The sequence below is a fragment of the Drosophila tropicalis genome, unplaced genomic scaffold (assembly GCF_018151085.1).
Source record: "Drosophila tropicalis isolate 14030-0801.00 unplaced genomic scaffold, ASM1815108v1 contig_158, whole genome shotgun sequence".
In the NCBI taxonomy this organism is placed as follows: Eukaryota; Metazoa; Arthropoda; class Insecta; order Diptera; family Drosophilidae; genus Drosophila; species Drosophila tropicalis.
Window position 1 is genome coordinate 1,831,267 of NW_027172602.1, and position 13,863 is coordinate 1,845,129.

At 36.6% G+C, this 13,863-nt stretch overlaps 2 protein-coding genes across 3 annotated transcripts; both read right to left on the reverse strand.

The window, feature by feature from the left end:
- Positions 1 to 123: 123 nt before the first annotated feature.
- Positions 124 to 6,048, reverse strand: LOC137586962 (heat shock protein beta-1). Of its 2 annotated transcripts, XM_068303173.1 has the most exons (4): positions 5,623 to 6,048; positions 2,190 to 2,219; positions 918 to 1,098; positions 124 to 827 (listed from the first exon to the last, which is right to left on the reverse strand). In XM_068303173.1, exons 1-4 carry the CDS (start codon positions 5,799 to 5,801, stop codon positions 633 to 635), a joined length of 585 nt encoding a protein of 194 aa, XP_068159274.1. In that variant the 5' UTR covers positions 5,802 to 6,048; the 3' UTR covers positions 124 to 632. The 2 variants fall into 2 exon arrangements, with proteins under 2 accessions (XP_068159274.1, XP_068159275.1); XM_068303174.1 differs by lacking the exon at positions 2,190 to 2,219 and having other exon boundaries at positions 5,623 to 6,046.
- Positions 6,049 to 10,418: 4,370 nt separating this feature from the next.
- GAA1 (glycosylphosphatidylinositol anchor attachment 1) lies at positions 10,419 to 12,748 on the reverse strand. Its single transcript, XM_068302503.1, has 4 exons — positions 12,477 to 12,748; positions 12,059 to 12,409; positions 10,749 to 12,001; positions 10,419 to 10,680 (listed from the first exon to the last, which is right to left on the reverse strand). Exons 1-4 carry the CDS (start codon positions 12,652 to 12,654, stop codon positions 10,489 to 10,491), a joined length of 1,974 nt encoding a protein of 657 aa, XP_068158604.1. The 5' UTR covers positions 12,655 to 12,748; the 3' UTR covers positions 10,419 to 10,488.
- Positions 12,749 to 13,863: the final 1,115 nt, after the last annotated feature.

Sequence of the window (13,863 nt, forward strand, 5' to 3'; positions counted from 1 at the left end):
TCTGCATGGATTTAATTTAAAACCCAACGCTTGCTTTGATTGTTTGAAATTTGATATCAAGATCGAACGAAGATATCTATTTGCCTCTAATTTAAAATAAATTTTTAAACGAAAAGCCACTCGTTAATTTTTAAATTCAAGAGTTTAATAAACTTTTATTAAAACTTTCCATAGCATTACGGCTTTATCTTTTATAAAATTGTTTTTGTTTTAGATATATATTTATTTTGGGCTTAGCAATTTGGGGATAGAAAAAAAGGGAAATAAGAAAGGAACTACAACACAAATTATTGATTGCGTTTAATTGCGACAAATTATAAATATGAATTAATTTAAATCAAATTTAATAATAATTTTGTATTACATTTAAGTTAATTATGAGTAGTAAGTCAGTATTTTTTTTTTTTTCATATATAAAGACAGAGAGGAAAAAAATAAAAAAAAGGATGTAGTGCACATAGTAAACCAGTGTAGGTATGTATGTATATATGTGTGTGTGTGTTTGTGAGGGTGAATGTATTCTGATCTGATCTCCATTTCTGGTTGCTGCGCTACTGGTACTGGTGGTTTTTAGTGGTAAGTTAACTGGGGGGATTGGTGGTGGTGGGGAAATGATTTTCTTTTAGATTTTTTCACTTGTGCGCAATCGGAATCAGTGTCTCGCCGGCAGTAAGGGCTGGCAATGGGGCATCCACAGTTAGAACGCCATCCTTGCTGAGGGACGATCTTATCGATTCGGGATTAACACCCTTGGGCAGTAAAAATTCACGATTATATTCCCTATAAACACTCTTTGTGTCCGATTTCTCCTCATGCTTGGCGTGCACCTAAACAACAAGAGAGAGAGAGAGAGAGAGAAAACAATAAATATTAATTTAATTCAATCTTAAGTTTTGGTTATTTTCTTAAGAACTTACCAAAAGTTTCTGATCGACCGTCTTGACAACAATTTCCTCTGGGGCATATTGACTAACATCGAAACGCAATTTCAATACTTTATTATCGCCCTCATCCTGTATTAAGGGTGAACTAATATCGGAAACATAGTTCTGTTGCTTGGATGGGACTCGTGATGGCAGCGCCGAGTTTGTTGTTGAGCTGGAAAAATAAAAATAAATAAACTTTAGTATAATTCTCGACTTGTTATTCTACAAAATAATACACCAAAGAAAACAAGTAAAAATTTAATTGTGCCAAGGATGATTTTGGGTTGATTTTTTTTTTTTTTGATACCTTGTTGAGGAATTTGTTCTTGTGGTGGTGGTTGTTGTTGTTGTTGTGGTATTAATATTATTACTATTTCTAGTTGTGCTAAAACTTTTGTGAAATGTGCGCTTAAAGGCTTCCATAGTAAAAGTAATAATTTCGATCAAATAAAACTAGATAAACCGCTCTGATTGCCGAGCCGTATTGAAATGAGTCGGGTTTTGAAAATAAACTTCCGTTCTAGAGCCTAGCAAAAGGAAAGACTGACTCTATTTTTAGAGAAATGACGGACTGCAGCAGCTGCATCATCATACTCCTCATAATACTATGTGTTTTATATTTATACATATACATATGCACATATGTAAGTATGTATGTATGTACATACATACATATGTGTAGATACTACACAATGAAATTCTTGATTAAACTCACATAATATCTGATTCATTTTTGGAATCGATATGCTGTTTCCTTTTCTTTTTTATCATACTTTTATTGGTTTCGGTTTTTGTCGTTAGTTAAGGTAAGTTATCACAAAGATATTATATTTGTGTTTGTATGGTAACCTAAATACCAACATTTTCTTCATAGAATATTATATCTTTTGCTAAATATAGTAACAGAAGACAACAGCAAAATGTTGCGTGCGTGTGTGTGTGAGTTATTTTTCTTAGTTTTTCAAAATGAATTTGTTATTTGTTCCAAGTGACAACAGCCCGTGACCGAGCAGCAGTTGTCACTCAAGAAGAAAGACAACGGGAAATGGTCGCGGGGGAAGGGGCAGGAAAGTTAAAAAACAGATTTGAAATCCAACAAAAACAAGAAAAATAAAATTTTCATACATAATAATATACAAATTGCACAAATTTGTTTTGTGTAATAAGAAAAGTGCAAGAAATACAAAATTTGTTAAAAATAATTAAATTATACAAAGAAAACTAAATGGTATTTTTTGTTGTTGTAGCAATATTTCCAAATACCTGGTTGTTGTTGTAGTTTTTTTAGTAGAGCTTTGTAAAATAATTTATTATTATTATTATTTTATAAGTAAGGAGAAGATCAGGTAGTCGTTATTATTATTAAAGTTGTTGTTGCAGTTGTTGTTCAGTAAGCAGCATGTAAAAAGGTTGTAAAAGAAGGAAGATATTATGTAGAGACACATGTAATTTTATATATTAAATGTATGTACATATGTATATAGGCAAACCAAAGGCACTTTACCTTACTAACAACCACCCACTCCACCCTTAATACATACAACATCAAAAAATGACCCGCTGGACTGAAACACCTTGGCGACAAGAGCACAAGCAGTTAAAAGAGAGGGAGAGAGACAGAGAGATAAATCACGACACGTTTGCTGATAAGCACAAGTCAATCACGCACCACTTCAAAAAACGACCTTGCCAACATGGAATCTGCACAATTATATACATATGTATGTATGTATGTATGTATGTACATAAATACGTACACATACCATGTACATATGTACATAGATATACATAGATATCATACAAATATGTATGTATGTTTAATTCATTAAATTAAGTAGGAGACCTACGACTAATCATTATCATATTGGCAAATTACCGTTCTCCAACGGTACACACTTGTAGAGTGTAGCCAGAATGTCTAAAAGTAGAAGAATAGGAATATAGGAATAGGGGGGGAAGATGAGTAGCAGGAGGACCAGCACCTGTGTGAGTAAGCACAACGTAAACCGCAGCAGACACAGCAGGCAAAGCAATTGGCGCTCACTCTCTCACCCTCTTACCTCTCTCTCTCTCTCTCTCTGTCGCTCACCCTCTGTTTTTATCTCTCTTTGCGTTTCTCAATGCCTGATGATGTCATGCATATTTTTTTTGCGCTTATTGAAAAAGCTTTGGCGCAAAGAAATTTTGAAGAAGCAACAAAATTATTATAAAAGAAACAAGCTCAAACAAATATGTACATATACATACATACATAAACATACATATAGACGTACGCATACATATTTATGTATTAATGTATGTGTGTATCATGTGTCAGAACAATCCAACTGATCGACCAAGACATTGTTGGAGAAGGGGGCATTGTATTATAGTGTATAATATTTATCTCATCATTCCCCTTCATGATATCATCTTTACCTAGTTACTTAGTTGTTGCTATTCATTATCAGCATCAGGGCAGCGCATGGATTCTACCAATAATGGCAAATAAATCAGAAAATCTATTTACATACACTCTCTGTGTGTAAATTGCTGTTTATTCAGCCCATTTAGAGTATAAGTTGTAAACAACTAGTTGCTCTTAAATGATTTACAATAGATAGATTTACAAAACGTAAATGTTAAGTTGTTCATTGGATATTGCCCTTTTCATTCTCGCAACAGATGATCTTGACATCTTATTGAAATAACACTGGCATCTAAATATGTACATATGTATGTACATATGTATATGCAGATACATATTTTGTTTTGTCTAACCCCCCATTAGTAGGAGAAAAAAAAGAAGCAGAAAAGGAATTTCAATGGCGCCATGCAATAGGCCAAGACCCAAACTAGCAAAACTTTGCATATTTCACTCGAAAGAGAAAAGAGGGGAGGTATGTGGGTATGAACATTTTGGTATGTAAAAATATAAAGTGTACATATTTATATGTACCGCTTATACGTATGTACATACATATTGTATGTATATTTGTAGTATTCACAACACTACAAAAAAATCACAAATAATCATGAAATTTTAGTCGTTTTGGTTGTTGTTGTTCATAGCGCCATACTTATCGACATCTAATCGAATAAGGCTAGGCAATAAATATTGCTAAAAGATAATTAAAAGCTTTAGGTTAAGAGAAAAATCAATTAGTGTATTATGCACATGTTTGCTATGTGATGACGCGACTGAAAATCATGGCGAAATGGCAAATGAAATATTTTTTTTGCCCATTGTCCGTTTGTCCATTGATGACCATTTTTTGTTTTTTTCTTTTTTTATGTGGAGTTGAGTCATCCGAAAATACAAAAGAACTAATGTCAAAGGTCAATTAGCTACAACATCAATAATTTGTTTGTTTTGGTGGTTTCCACCTGCAGGAAGGATATCAAAACACGCACATACTCTCAACCGCACAGGTATGCGTAGTGGGTGCACCATATACATATACATAAGTATGTGTGTGTGTGTATGTACATATGTATGTATATTGCCATGGAAATGGGGGGAAACTTGCAACAAATACACACACAGTAAACAAATTGGTTCGATTATGTCATAGATTGAGGTCGGCCCGAAACTTGGACTCAATAAAAGTGTTTAGAGTATAGTGTTTTTTGTTTCTCATGTTTTTGTGTTTTCGGCGGCCTCAAGTGGTCGGTCGCCCACGCCAGGTTGACGCTGATTTTGATTTGAAAGGTGCGCAACCGCGACGACGACGCGTCGACGTACATTTTTTTTTTGTTTTTAATGGCTGAGCATTGTCTGTTTATTTAGTAAATATTTGAATTAAGCACACACATACATACATACATATTTATATGAAATGTATATACATACATATAATATAAATATAAAGATACACATATGTATGTATGTACATACCTGCAGAGGCAGGTGAACATACTGATGTGTGTTTGAATCTGTGTATGTGTGTGCGCGCCATGCAAAAAGCTAGCCAAAAATTCCGTTATGGCTCATCATAAATGAGATTGTATAAATAAAATGCAGCCCTGATAGATATGTACATATGTACTTATGTATGTATTTATGTACATAGATGTACATATGTGTGTGTTAATACACATATATTACTACTTATGTATATATTTCGCCAAAATGTACAAGAGTAGTGAAGGATACACGAGATCGGACAAACAAATTGAACAGCTGTGGGATAAAAGTGTTGTAGGAGGGCCTAAAACATGTGTGTGTATGTGTGTGTGTTCGCGCCGCAAAATACAGACCAACAGAACAGACATTTAGAATTTTAGCCAAAGTGTGAGTCATCCTCTTATAACCCCCGTCTGTGTGTGTATATGTATGTGTTTGTGTACGCTATGTTATAACTATAACAAGAAATGGATCTGGGCCATTTACTTGTACGTCTTTTTCCTCCCCATTTCCAACCTCATCTCCAAACCCATTCCCCATTCCCATTCTGTTTGTAGATACATTTGAACTTTCCAGCTAAATATAGGCAATGCTGGCCTACATACATATACAAACATGCATATATGTACATACATACATATGTATGTACATTTGCTATGATAAAGTGGGGGATTCGATCATACATGCTTTATTCTTCCCTTCAAAACAAATGTTCCTAAAATCAGCCGTTTTGTTGTTATCGATAAAATTTCGTGTTATGTATCTTTATCCCACTCTAAACACTCTGAGTCTAAGAACTCTATCACTCACCTGGTTGATTCAAAGAAATTGGCCTCACGATTCATCAATTCGTGACGGAACTTGGCCATCTCCTCCTCCATTTTACGCATCTCGGAATCGAAACGTTCGCGTATGCTGCTGAATTCCGTGTCGATAACGCTGAAGTCACCCATTTTGATGGGAATATTTCTCTTATTTGCTTCGGCCATTTTTCTTTTTTTATTTATTTATTTTCTTATTTTTTGTGTATGTTAAATACTTTCTTCACTCGCGGCTCGCGCTTTGCTTCTTAGTTTAATTCACAACAACAAAAAAATAAACCGTCTGGGTATTTGATGGATTTGTTTTATATGTATGTGTATGTGTCTCGTATCTTATTTTTTCGTACACCTTTAGGGCTTTAGCGCTCAGTTTCGCACAAATTGCCGCGTGTCAATTTCTCTGGTAGACTGTTTTGCATTTTTGGCTTGCAGAGGTTTTTATAGTGCCGCTAATACCGCAAACGTTGGAGCCACAAGAGCGCCATTGAGACAGACAACACACACATAGACACTCTCATAGGCACGTACATTCAAACCAGAGAGTTAGCCGCCGTCAAGAGAGAAACACAAACATAGACAGCGAAAGAGAGAGAGAGAGAAGCAGAGGAAGACACACACAAAGAGAGAGAGAGAGAGTAAGCACCCACACATGTGCGCTACAACTGGCTCTCTCTCTCTCCGTCCTCTCGAATTTAAGTGAATGACAAAGCAACCAACGGTAGTTTGCTCTTTAATATACTCTATCAAACAGGTAGAATTATAACGTCATCTTATTGGATTGTTTACATGATTGGAGATTTTTTTTGCCCGTTAGGCTACAAATTGGTTGCGCTATTGATTAGAGAGGGATTTGCAAAGAGGCAAATTTTCATATCACATTTCACGAAAAGGGCATGCAAAAGTTGTCAATCTTAAGCTTAGAAGGACGCTAGTTTGCCTTACATTTGTTGTTTCAGGCATGTGGGAGAAATTGAAAGAGCGGCAGCAATTCAAATCACGACTTTAAATGAGAGCTCTGTGACAGAAGTCTGCTACCGCAAATGAGATTGTTGTCTAAGCATCTAAAAATAGATGAAAACAGTTAGTTAGTTAGTGAGTCGATCGCCTGCTGCTGTGGTTTCTGCTGAAACCGAATGATGATGATGATGCTAGGTGGTGGGTGGGTGGAAATTGGTGTAAACAGTGTAAAAACCAGTTAAAGTAGCCGTTTTAGGGCAAAGAATGGACCCTGATCGGTTGCTCTTTCTCTCACTCCCTGAGCCATACATATGTATGTATGTATGTAATTCTGGGTGGGCGTTGCAAAACGTTGGCGTTACATATCCATTTTAAATGATTTGTTTATAAACAACTAAAAAACACGAAAGAGAGCGAGCAAGACAGAGAGAGAGATGAGTAAGCGGTGACATTGGAATTGTCATGGGAAGACTTATCCTTTTTTGGCCAGAAGATTAACATAATAGAAAGAGAATTTGCCAGATTATTAAAATCAAAATGTACGCGACACGATTCATGGGCAACGACACCATCAACAACAATAAAAAATAATAATAATAATCATGATCATGAATTACAAAAATAACATTAACAATCATCAGCGAAGGTGTTGTGTGTTTTTTCATTTTTGTTTTTGTTTTTTTGACGATGGCCCGCCCACATGCATATGTACAAATCGAAATGCCGGCCTGGTATTCAAACAATAAACTCATTTTCATCGAAAATGTACGACCTTGAAGGCGACAAAAATCTCAGCTAAGTCCCCACTTCCATCATGACTGAAAATAAGAAACAAAATAAAAATAATAACAATTAGCCAATATTAAGATGCGTCGATGTGTCGAATTTCAGATATCCCGTAAATATTAATGTAACCGAAATGTATTCAAGCTTAAGGAGTTAACCCAGATCCACATTTACAGGGCTATAAAACATTTGGGAATATTTTCCTAATAAAATGTTGGCTGATTTTTTTCTTTTTTTGCGCTTCTGGGCGTTTATTTCATTTTTAAGAAGTTAAGGCTAGATGAGTCCAAAGGTTAAAGGTAAAATGGAAATTTTCTGAAATGAAAACGATCCTAACTGTATTTTAATGTCTGTGATAGTTACATCTGTGTTCAGATCTTCTCGACTGATTATACACATTTTGTCTAATGCCTACAGGGTATAAGTATTTCAATTTTCCACGTCATCATCATCATTATCAGCATCATGTTCATCATTGTGATCGAGAATATTCAGAGATTTTCGAGTCATTTTCTTCATAGTCATGCCAAAAACATTTCCCATTCCCTTTCCTCGGCGCCTTCGCACAAATCAATCAAAAGAAATTTTGTCTTGCGATGATTTAGCATGGAATTTTTGTATAATTCACTAATTTTTCAGTTAAGGCAAATAACAGCGGACATTCTCCTACTACTCTCAAAAGCCCCAACACCTCCTCTTGCCCTCCATGCTACCCCATTTTTTCTCATTTCGACCCACAAATTCAACTCGTGCGTGGGCCGAGCGTCAGCATCTGCTTGACGACAGCATTTAAATAGGTATATTTGTATGTACATATGTATATAAAATATATAGTCTGTAAATATGTGTCAGTAAAACTGGCAAGCAGCTAGAGCTAAAGGCAAAAGCAAAAACCAACAAAAAAAAAAAACAAGTGCATGTGTACATACGAGTATATTTCATTATTCTATGTACTATATGCAATATATAACTATGTACAAATGTATATCGTATACACAGACAAAGACATGCATGAGAGAGAGAAAGAGAGAGAGACAGAGAGAGAGGGAGTGAAAGACAGCAAACATATTGAAAATCTATCATAAAACTGAGATCATTACTGTGATCTGTTTGGAATATTCACATACGTACATCTGATATAATCCGATTAATCATCCTTACCATTTTTGGTTACCAATATGTATTCTATGATAAACCTACATATGCGTAGGTTTATCATAGGCAATAGCAAATTTCGACTTGAAAAATAAAGTTAATTAGGCCATGATTTTCAAACATTGATCCTAATTTTGGTGGGGTAAATTGGCTTATTTCCATTTTTCTAATTTTTTAAACATTTGGTAGGCTAATTGATAGATAGTAATTATACAGACGGACTATTTATATTGACTCGGCTGTTATACTTTGCAAGGAAATGTTTCAGATTTCATTCTCCCTGTAACATACAATTTGGGACCTTCAACTTGAATAAGTAAGTCAGATAAACAGTTTTTCTTTTCGAAAATATAGCAATCGTTGTGTTTTCAAACTACTTGACCTGCTAGACGATTTCCCTAGCTGTATATCATTCTATAAAAGTTATTCGTAGAGTTCGGTTCGTTTTGAAAATATTTGAAAAAAACAATCGACAATTCAAGCTATAAAATTTTGTTCGTTTTTTAAAATCCAATTGACCAAATAATGGATTCTTTTACCAATACACCAAAAAGCAATGATAGCCAAACTGAAGAAGAAGAAGATCCAACAAAGTTGAAAATGGGACCAACGACAGCCGTTTCGGAGGCTCTGATTAGCCTGGTAGAGCGGGCTAAACACATGAAGATAGATCTACGCAGTCCACCACTAAATCTTACCAAAAGCTGTCCCATTATAACTATGCGTCGATCGCTGAACGCTGCCTCGATGGCCTCCACTGCCACAGTTACAACTTCCACTAATACGTTTGATACTATTAGTTTTATCAAAAAACAAACAATTGGTAACCGCTTACAGCCGACAAAAACAAAAGCTCGAGGATTTGGACCAGCGGCGGCTTCGACTGGACGTAGCGTTGCTGTTCCGCCGACAACAACAACAGCAACGAGTACTCTCCGAAAATTGCGTAAATTTGATACACATTGGGGACAACAAGTCGCCGGATCTAAAGGATTGGCAACGGCAACGGCACCACCACCATCGCCAAGATCACCGCTAATGAGTGAACTTAGCCTGGCAATACAAATGGCAGATGCTCTAAAGGATGAGTATAAACGTACTGACGTTCTCACAAACAATATTTGCCACGAGGCAATGTGCATTAATGAGGAGTTAAAGATGCAATGGAAACATCAACGTGACATGGAGTTGGTCCAGCAAATTGAAATGGCAACCGACAGCCTTAGCTTGAATTTGCTACTAGCAAAGGATGAACTAACCGAGATGAAAACCCGATGTCTTAAGGCTTTGGATCAGAGTGCTGCATCACAGGAAATTTCCCCATTGCGCATGCTTAACAAGGACACTCAAACCACATCTGCACTGTTCGATAAAAGTGCCGAGTTCACAAAGGCCTTGAACCAAATGCGTCTACTCTTATGTGGTGTAGAGGAAGAGGATCTAGAAGAGTTGCTTAAACATACGGCGACCTATCATCCCAGTTCAACATTGATTGAAATGGCAGATCGCGTTGAAGAGATGCGTCTCGTGACGTGCGTTCTCGAGACGGATGGAGTCTACTTTGAGAAGCGTATCCGAAAATTGCGTTCCACGTGCCAACGGAATGCTATTTTCTATAGATCGATGGCATCTTTAGAGCATGAATTGTCCCAAATGCTATTAGTAGTACCCCCACTAATTCGCATCGATAAAGCAGAGAAAGCTATATAATTCACAACATATAAAAAAATAAATATCAGCAGAAGTTAAAACATCTGATTCTCGTTTCTCCTTGTCTGTTGAGGTTGCTTTTTTTTTTTCTACCTACCTCTTTCATTGTCACTTTTTTGGATTTTGTATGCTTGTTCTTGCATTCATTCTGTATGAAATATAATAGATGGATAGATATATGTTTTTAACATCTATTGGAATTGTAATATTTTTTGTTAATGATAATGCTATAACTATGAAATTTCATTTAGTTAGTTTTTAACTTGTTTTGGTCTGCAGCGTCTTCTTCAAGTAATCCATCCATTTCGTCTAGATCGTCCGTGTCGTCATCAATATGCTTAAAGATTAGACGTCTCTTGCTTAAAGCCAAACTCCAGGTGACAATCCATAAGGGTAGGAATGCTGTACAAACGGCAAAATATAACCAATTGCCATAGATCTGCACAAAAAACAAGGAAACATGATGATTTAATATGAAACAATCATTTAAATGAAATATTAGCTTACCACAGAATCAATTAGGGCAAATGCGGAGGCATCCATTGAAGCTGAAGCTGCTCTAAACAATATTTTCTGAATGGATAGTTCTGGAAACTGGTAAAAAGTCATAACTAGAATAATGCCATAGATCACAATAAGAGGATTCAGTAGGAATGTGATCAAGGGCAATGGATTAGTTTTGTGCTGTTCTATTGGATTTAGGGCTATGATCAGCGGTACTGTAACCAATCCCACAAAGAAGCCCAGTGCAAAGTTCAGTAAGCCGATAACTATCAATGAGCAGCCATAGATGAGCAGAAGAGCAATGTGAAGTAACTCCAAGCCACCTGGTGGTAAAATGACCACAAATGGCATTACTATACCAATAATGGTCAGCGAGGCCACGGTGCAGGCCGTAAGTGGAGCAGCACTTAATGGTAATTCCAGAAAATATGGTTGCAATGGCAGAACATTTCCTAAATACCCAATCATTAGACTGGCAGTAAGATATATCATCACAGAGCCATAGGGCGTGGGTTTGCCCGCTAATGCAAGGCTAGACCAAGTCAAATATGCCTTGATAAAAACACTGGCCACCATGGCCATTAGAGCAGGCATATAATCTCCAATGGATATATAACGATCATTATTAATAATCACATAGAAGAAGAAACTCTGATGAAAACGCTCAAGCAAATTGTTTAAACTTCTTGCAATGCCCTCAATGGCCTTTAGCAGGGCTGCAGCTGAATTTGAGTTTGATTTCTGGTGACTGTGTTGCCTCTTGTTGGCCGTTATGGTAAGAGCATCGATGCGATAACGATGAAAGAGGCCATGATTACCAGTGGGCACGCCAGAGCATTGACTCAATAACATTGTGACCATGCGTTGTAAATTCTGTTCATAATTGGAGGATGATTGACGTCGTCTTTTCTTTAAAAGCTGCTGCTTATGTGCCTGTTTGTAGCCCGAAGTGAGTCCCTCTTTGGCCATTATTCTTTGCACCAGATTGAACATATCCAAATTTGGTAATTTCCCATTGAGCCCCTCAATCTTCACATCGACATATTCGATATCACTTAGATCCTGAACTTCTATATTAAGTGCTGCTTGCAGAGAACCAGCGCGGGCTGGCAAGTTCCCAGCCCACAAGTACTTGTTGGCGGAGAGTCCATCATCAGATCTATCACCCTCATGATAGGCATCTAGCCAGGCCTGCATGCCCAATTGTTCTTGTTCGGTGACCAAAAATATTAAATCCTTTGCCCAATAGTTTTTGCCTGTAAATTAATTAATTGCAGTGCAATTGTACATTTGAACATAATGAAATCACTTACGTCTGGCAAAGTCAGCAAATGCCATTAATAATGGCACACTTGGTGCCAAATCCACATGCACCGAACTGGGTGCACGATATGGGGCAGAAAAGACAACGCCCTCGGTAGAACCAATGCGTGGTGCTCTTAATATGCCATAGACATTCTTTCCATGAAATTCTTTGCCACCACCGAATGGATAGCGCAAGGTATAATTATGAATGTGCGTCTCTAGGCCAAATTCACGGAACTTTGCCGCTATCCAAGCATGTGGCGTTGTTGATCTATGATCCTGACGCTCGCGTTGCAGTTCCTCCATCAGTTGTACGGCCAAACGTTGGGCATCTATACGTATCTCTGGATAGACCAGGCCTAGTCAAAGAATTACCCGTTACTGACACTGTTTAGAAGAGTTAAAGACATTGTGTAGGCTTCTCACCTGGCGAGAGGGCATTTTCGGATAGATATGTGCCATGGTTAAATTCGGGAAGGGCCAAACAACAAAACCAGACGACGCCCAATAAATAAATAGTGTAGCATAACTTCCGCACATGCTTGGCAAGGCTGACCACAAATTTATTTTGGGTGGGCAATGAAGGATCCGAAAGTAAACCCATTTTACTTTTGCGTGGTGTTCCTCCTTCTTCCTCTTAAAGCACCCAATACAAAAAAAAAGACAACAAAAGGAAAACCGGCTTTATTATTATTTGGCTACAAATAGTCCTAAGGGTGCGATTAATAGTCCTAAGTGGGAGTTGCTGTCTAAACAGATGGCTATCGATTATCGATGTTTTATGAAATTTGAAATTTACTACAAAAAAAAAAACCGTTAAGACGATAAATGTTTTAATGTTTCAAAAGTGGTAATATCTATTTTTCCATATTATATTTCTATTTGAATTTGTCTACTATATACGTCTATAAGAGAAAAATAAATAACAACTGATATATGTATGTACACAAATAGGTACAAAAAATTTGCGTATATTATACATATTGTGTTTCTCTAATTACAGTCGAATTAACTATTGATCTGTGGGGCATTGCGTGTTGACAAAGTTAATTCAAAGGACGTACAATTGATTGATTAATTCCGAATTCTATCTAGAAAAACAAAAAATTGTCTCTCTTTATCTGTCATCGTAAACGACGGGACAATAAGTAAATAATTCGTTGCCTTATTAACCTTTATACGTGCACATATGTATGTACATATATCTGATTAGAAATGGGGATTAAATTCAGACGATACCAATATGGCCGATGTCGCCCCACCACCACCATTATAGCCACTACACACGACCCAAAACTATTGCAGGCGCATAGCTTGCGATAGCCCCTCTAACTGGCGGTTTTTTTTTTCTTCTATTTTCTTTACATTTGTTGTTCTTTTTATTTTGTTTGCCACTTTATCAGTATATAAAATAATCATATTACCCGACAGACAGCACGATCGAGTACTCATATATATTATGTATGTACATTTAGTATAGACATACATATGTAAGTGAACAAGTGCCCTTTAAAATGTCATTACTTTGCCCATTGAAGAAGTAATTGGCAGTAGGATGGTCCCAGTCCCACAACTGTCATGACTTGACTTGATGTTAGTTATTTTTTCTCTCGGCTCAGACAGATTTGTTGTGTACCTTTTCATAACTGTTACCAGGTAACAGCATTTGTGTTTTGCACTACGCTCTCCATTGGGCAACAATTGAAATCGTTTTTAATGATTCAGCAAACGTTTTTTTATTTGGTTTCTCAGCTTTTGTTGTTGTTCCTGATGAATATGAATAAGAGTTTTGTTGTTGGGACTTAGGTAAACG

What these genes read in the sequence shown, in the direction of transcription:
- LOC137586962 (XM_068303173.1), bottom strand. Translation starts at nt 5,801, where the DNA reads ATGGCCGAAGCAAATAAGAGAAATATTCCCATCAAAATGGGTGACTTC. An exon ending in AATTTCTTTGAATCAACCAG is followed by an intron (nt 2,220 to 5,622) that starts GTGAGTGATAGA and finishes TATTTTACAAAG; the next exon opens with CTCTACTAAAAAAACTACAA. An exon ending in AAAACTACAACAACAACCAG is followed by an intron (nt 1,099 to 2,189) that starts GTATTTGGAAAT and finishes TTATTTTTCCAG; the next exon opens with CTCAACAACAAACTCGGCGC.
- GAA1 (XM_068302503.1), bottom strand. Translation starts at nt 12,654, where the DNA reads ATGGGTTTACTTTCGGATCCTTCATTGCCCACCCAAAATAAATTTGTG. An exon ending in CGAAAATGCCCTCTCGCCAG is followed by an intron (nt 12,410 to 12,476) that starts GTGAGAAGCCTA and finishes TTCTTTGACTAG; the next exon opens with GCCTGGTCTATCCAGAGATA. An exon ending in ATTTGCTGACTTTGCCAGAC is followed by an intron (nt 12,002 to 12,058) that starts GTAAGTGATTTC and finishes ATTAATTTACAG; the next exon opens with GCAAAAACTATTGGGCAAAG.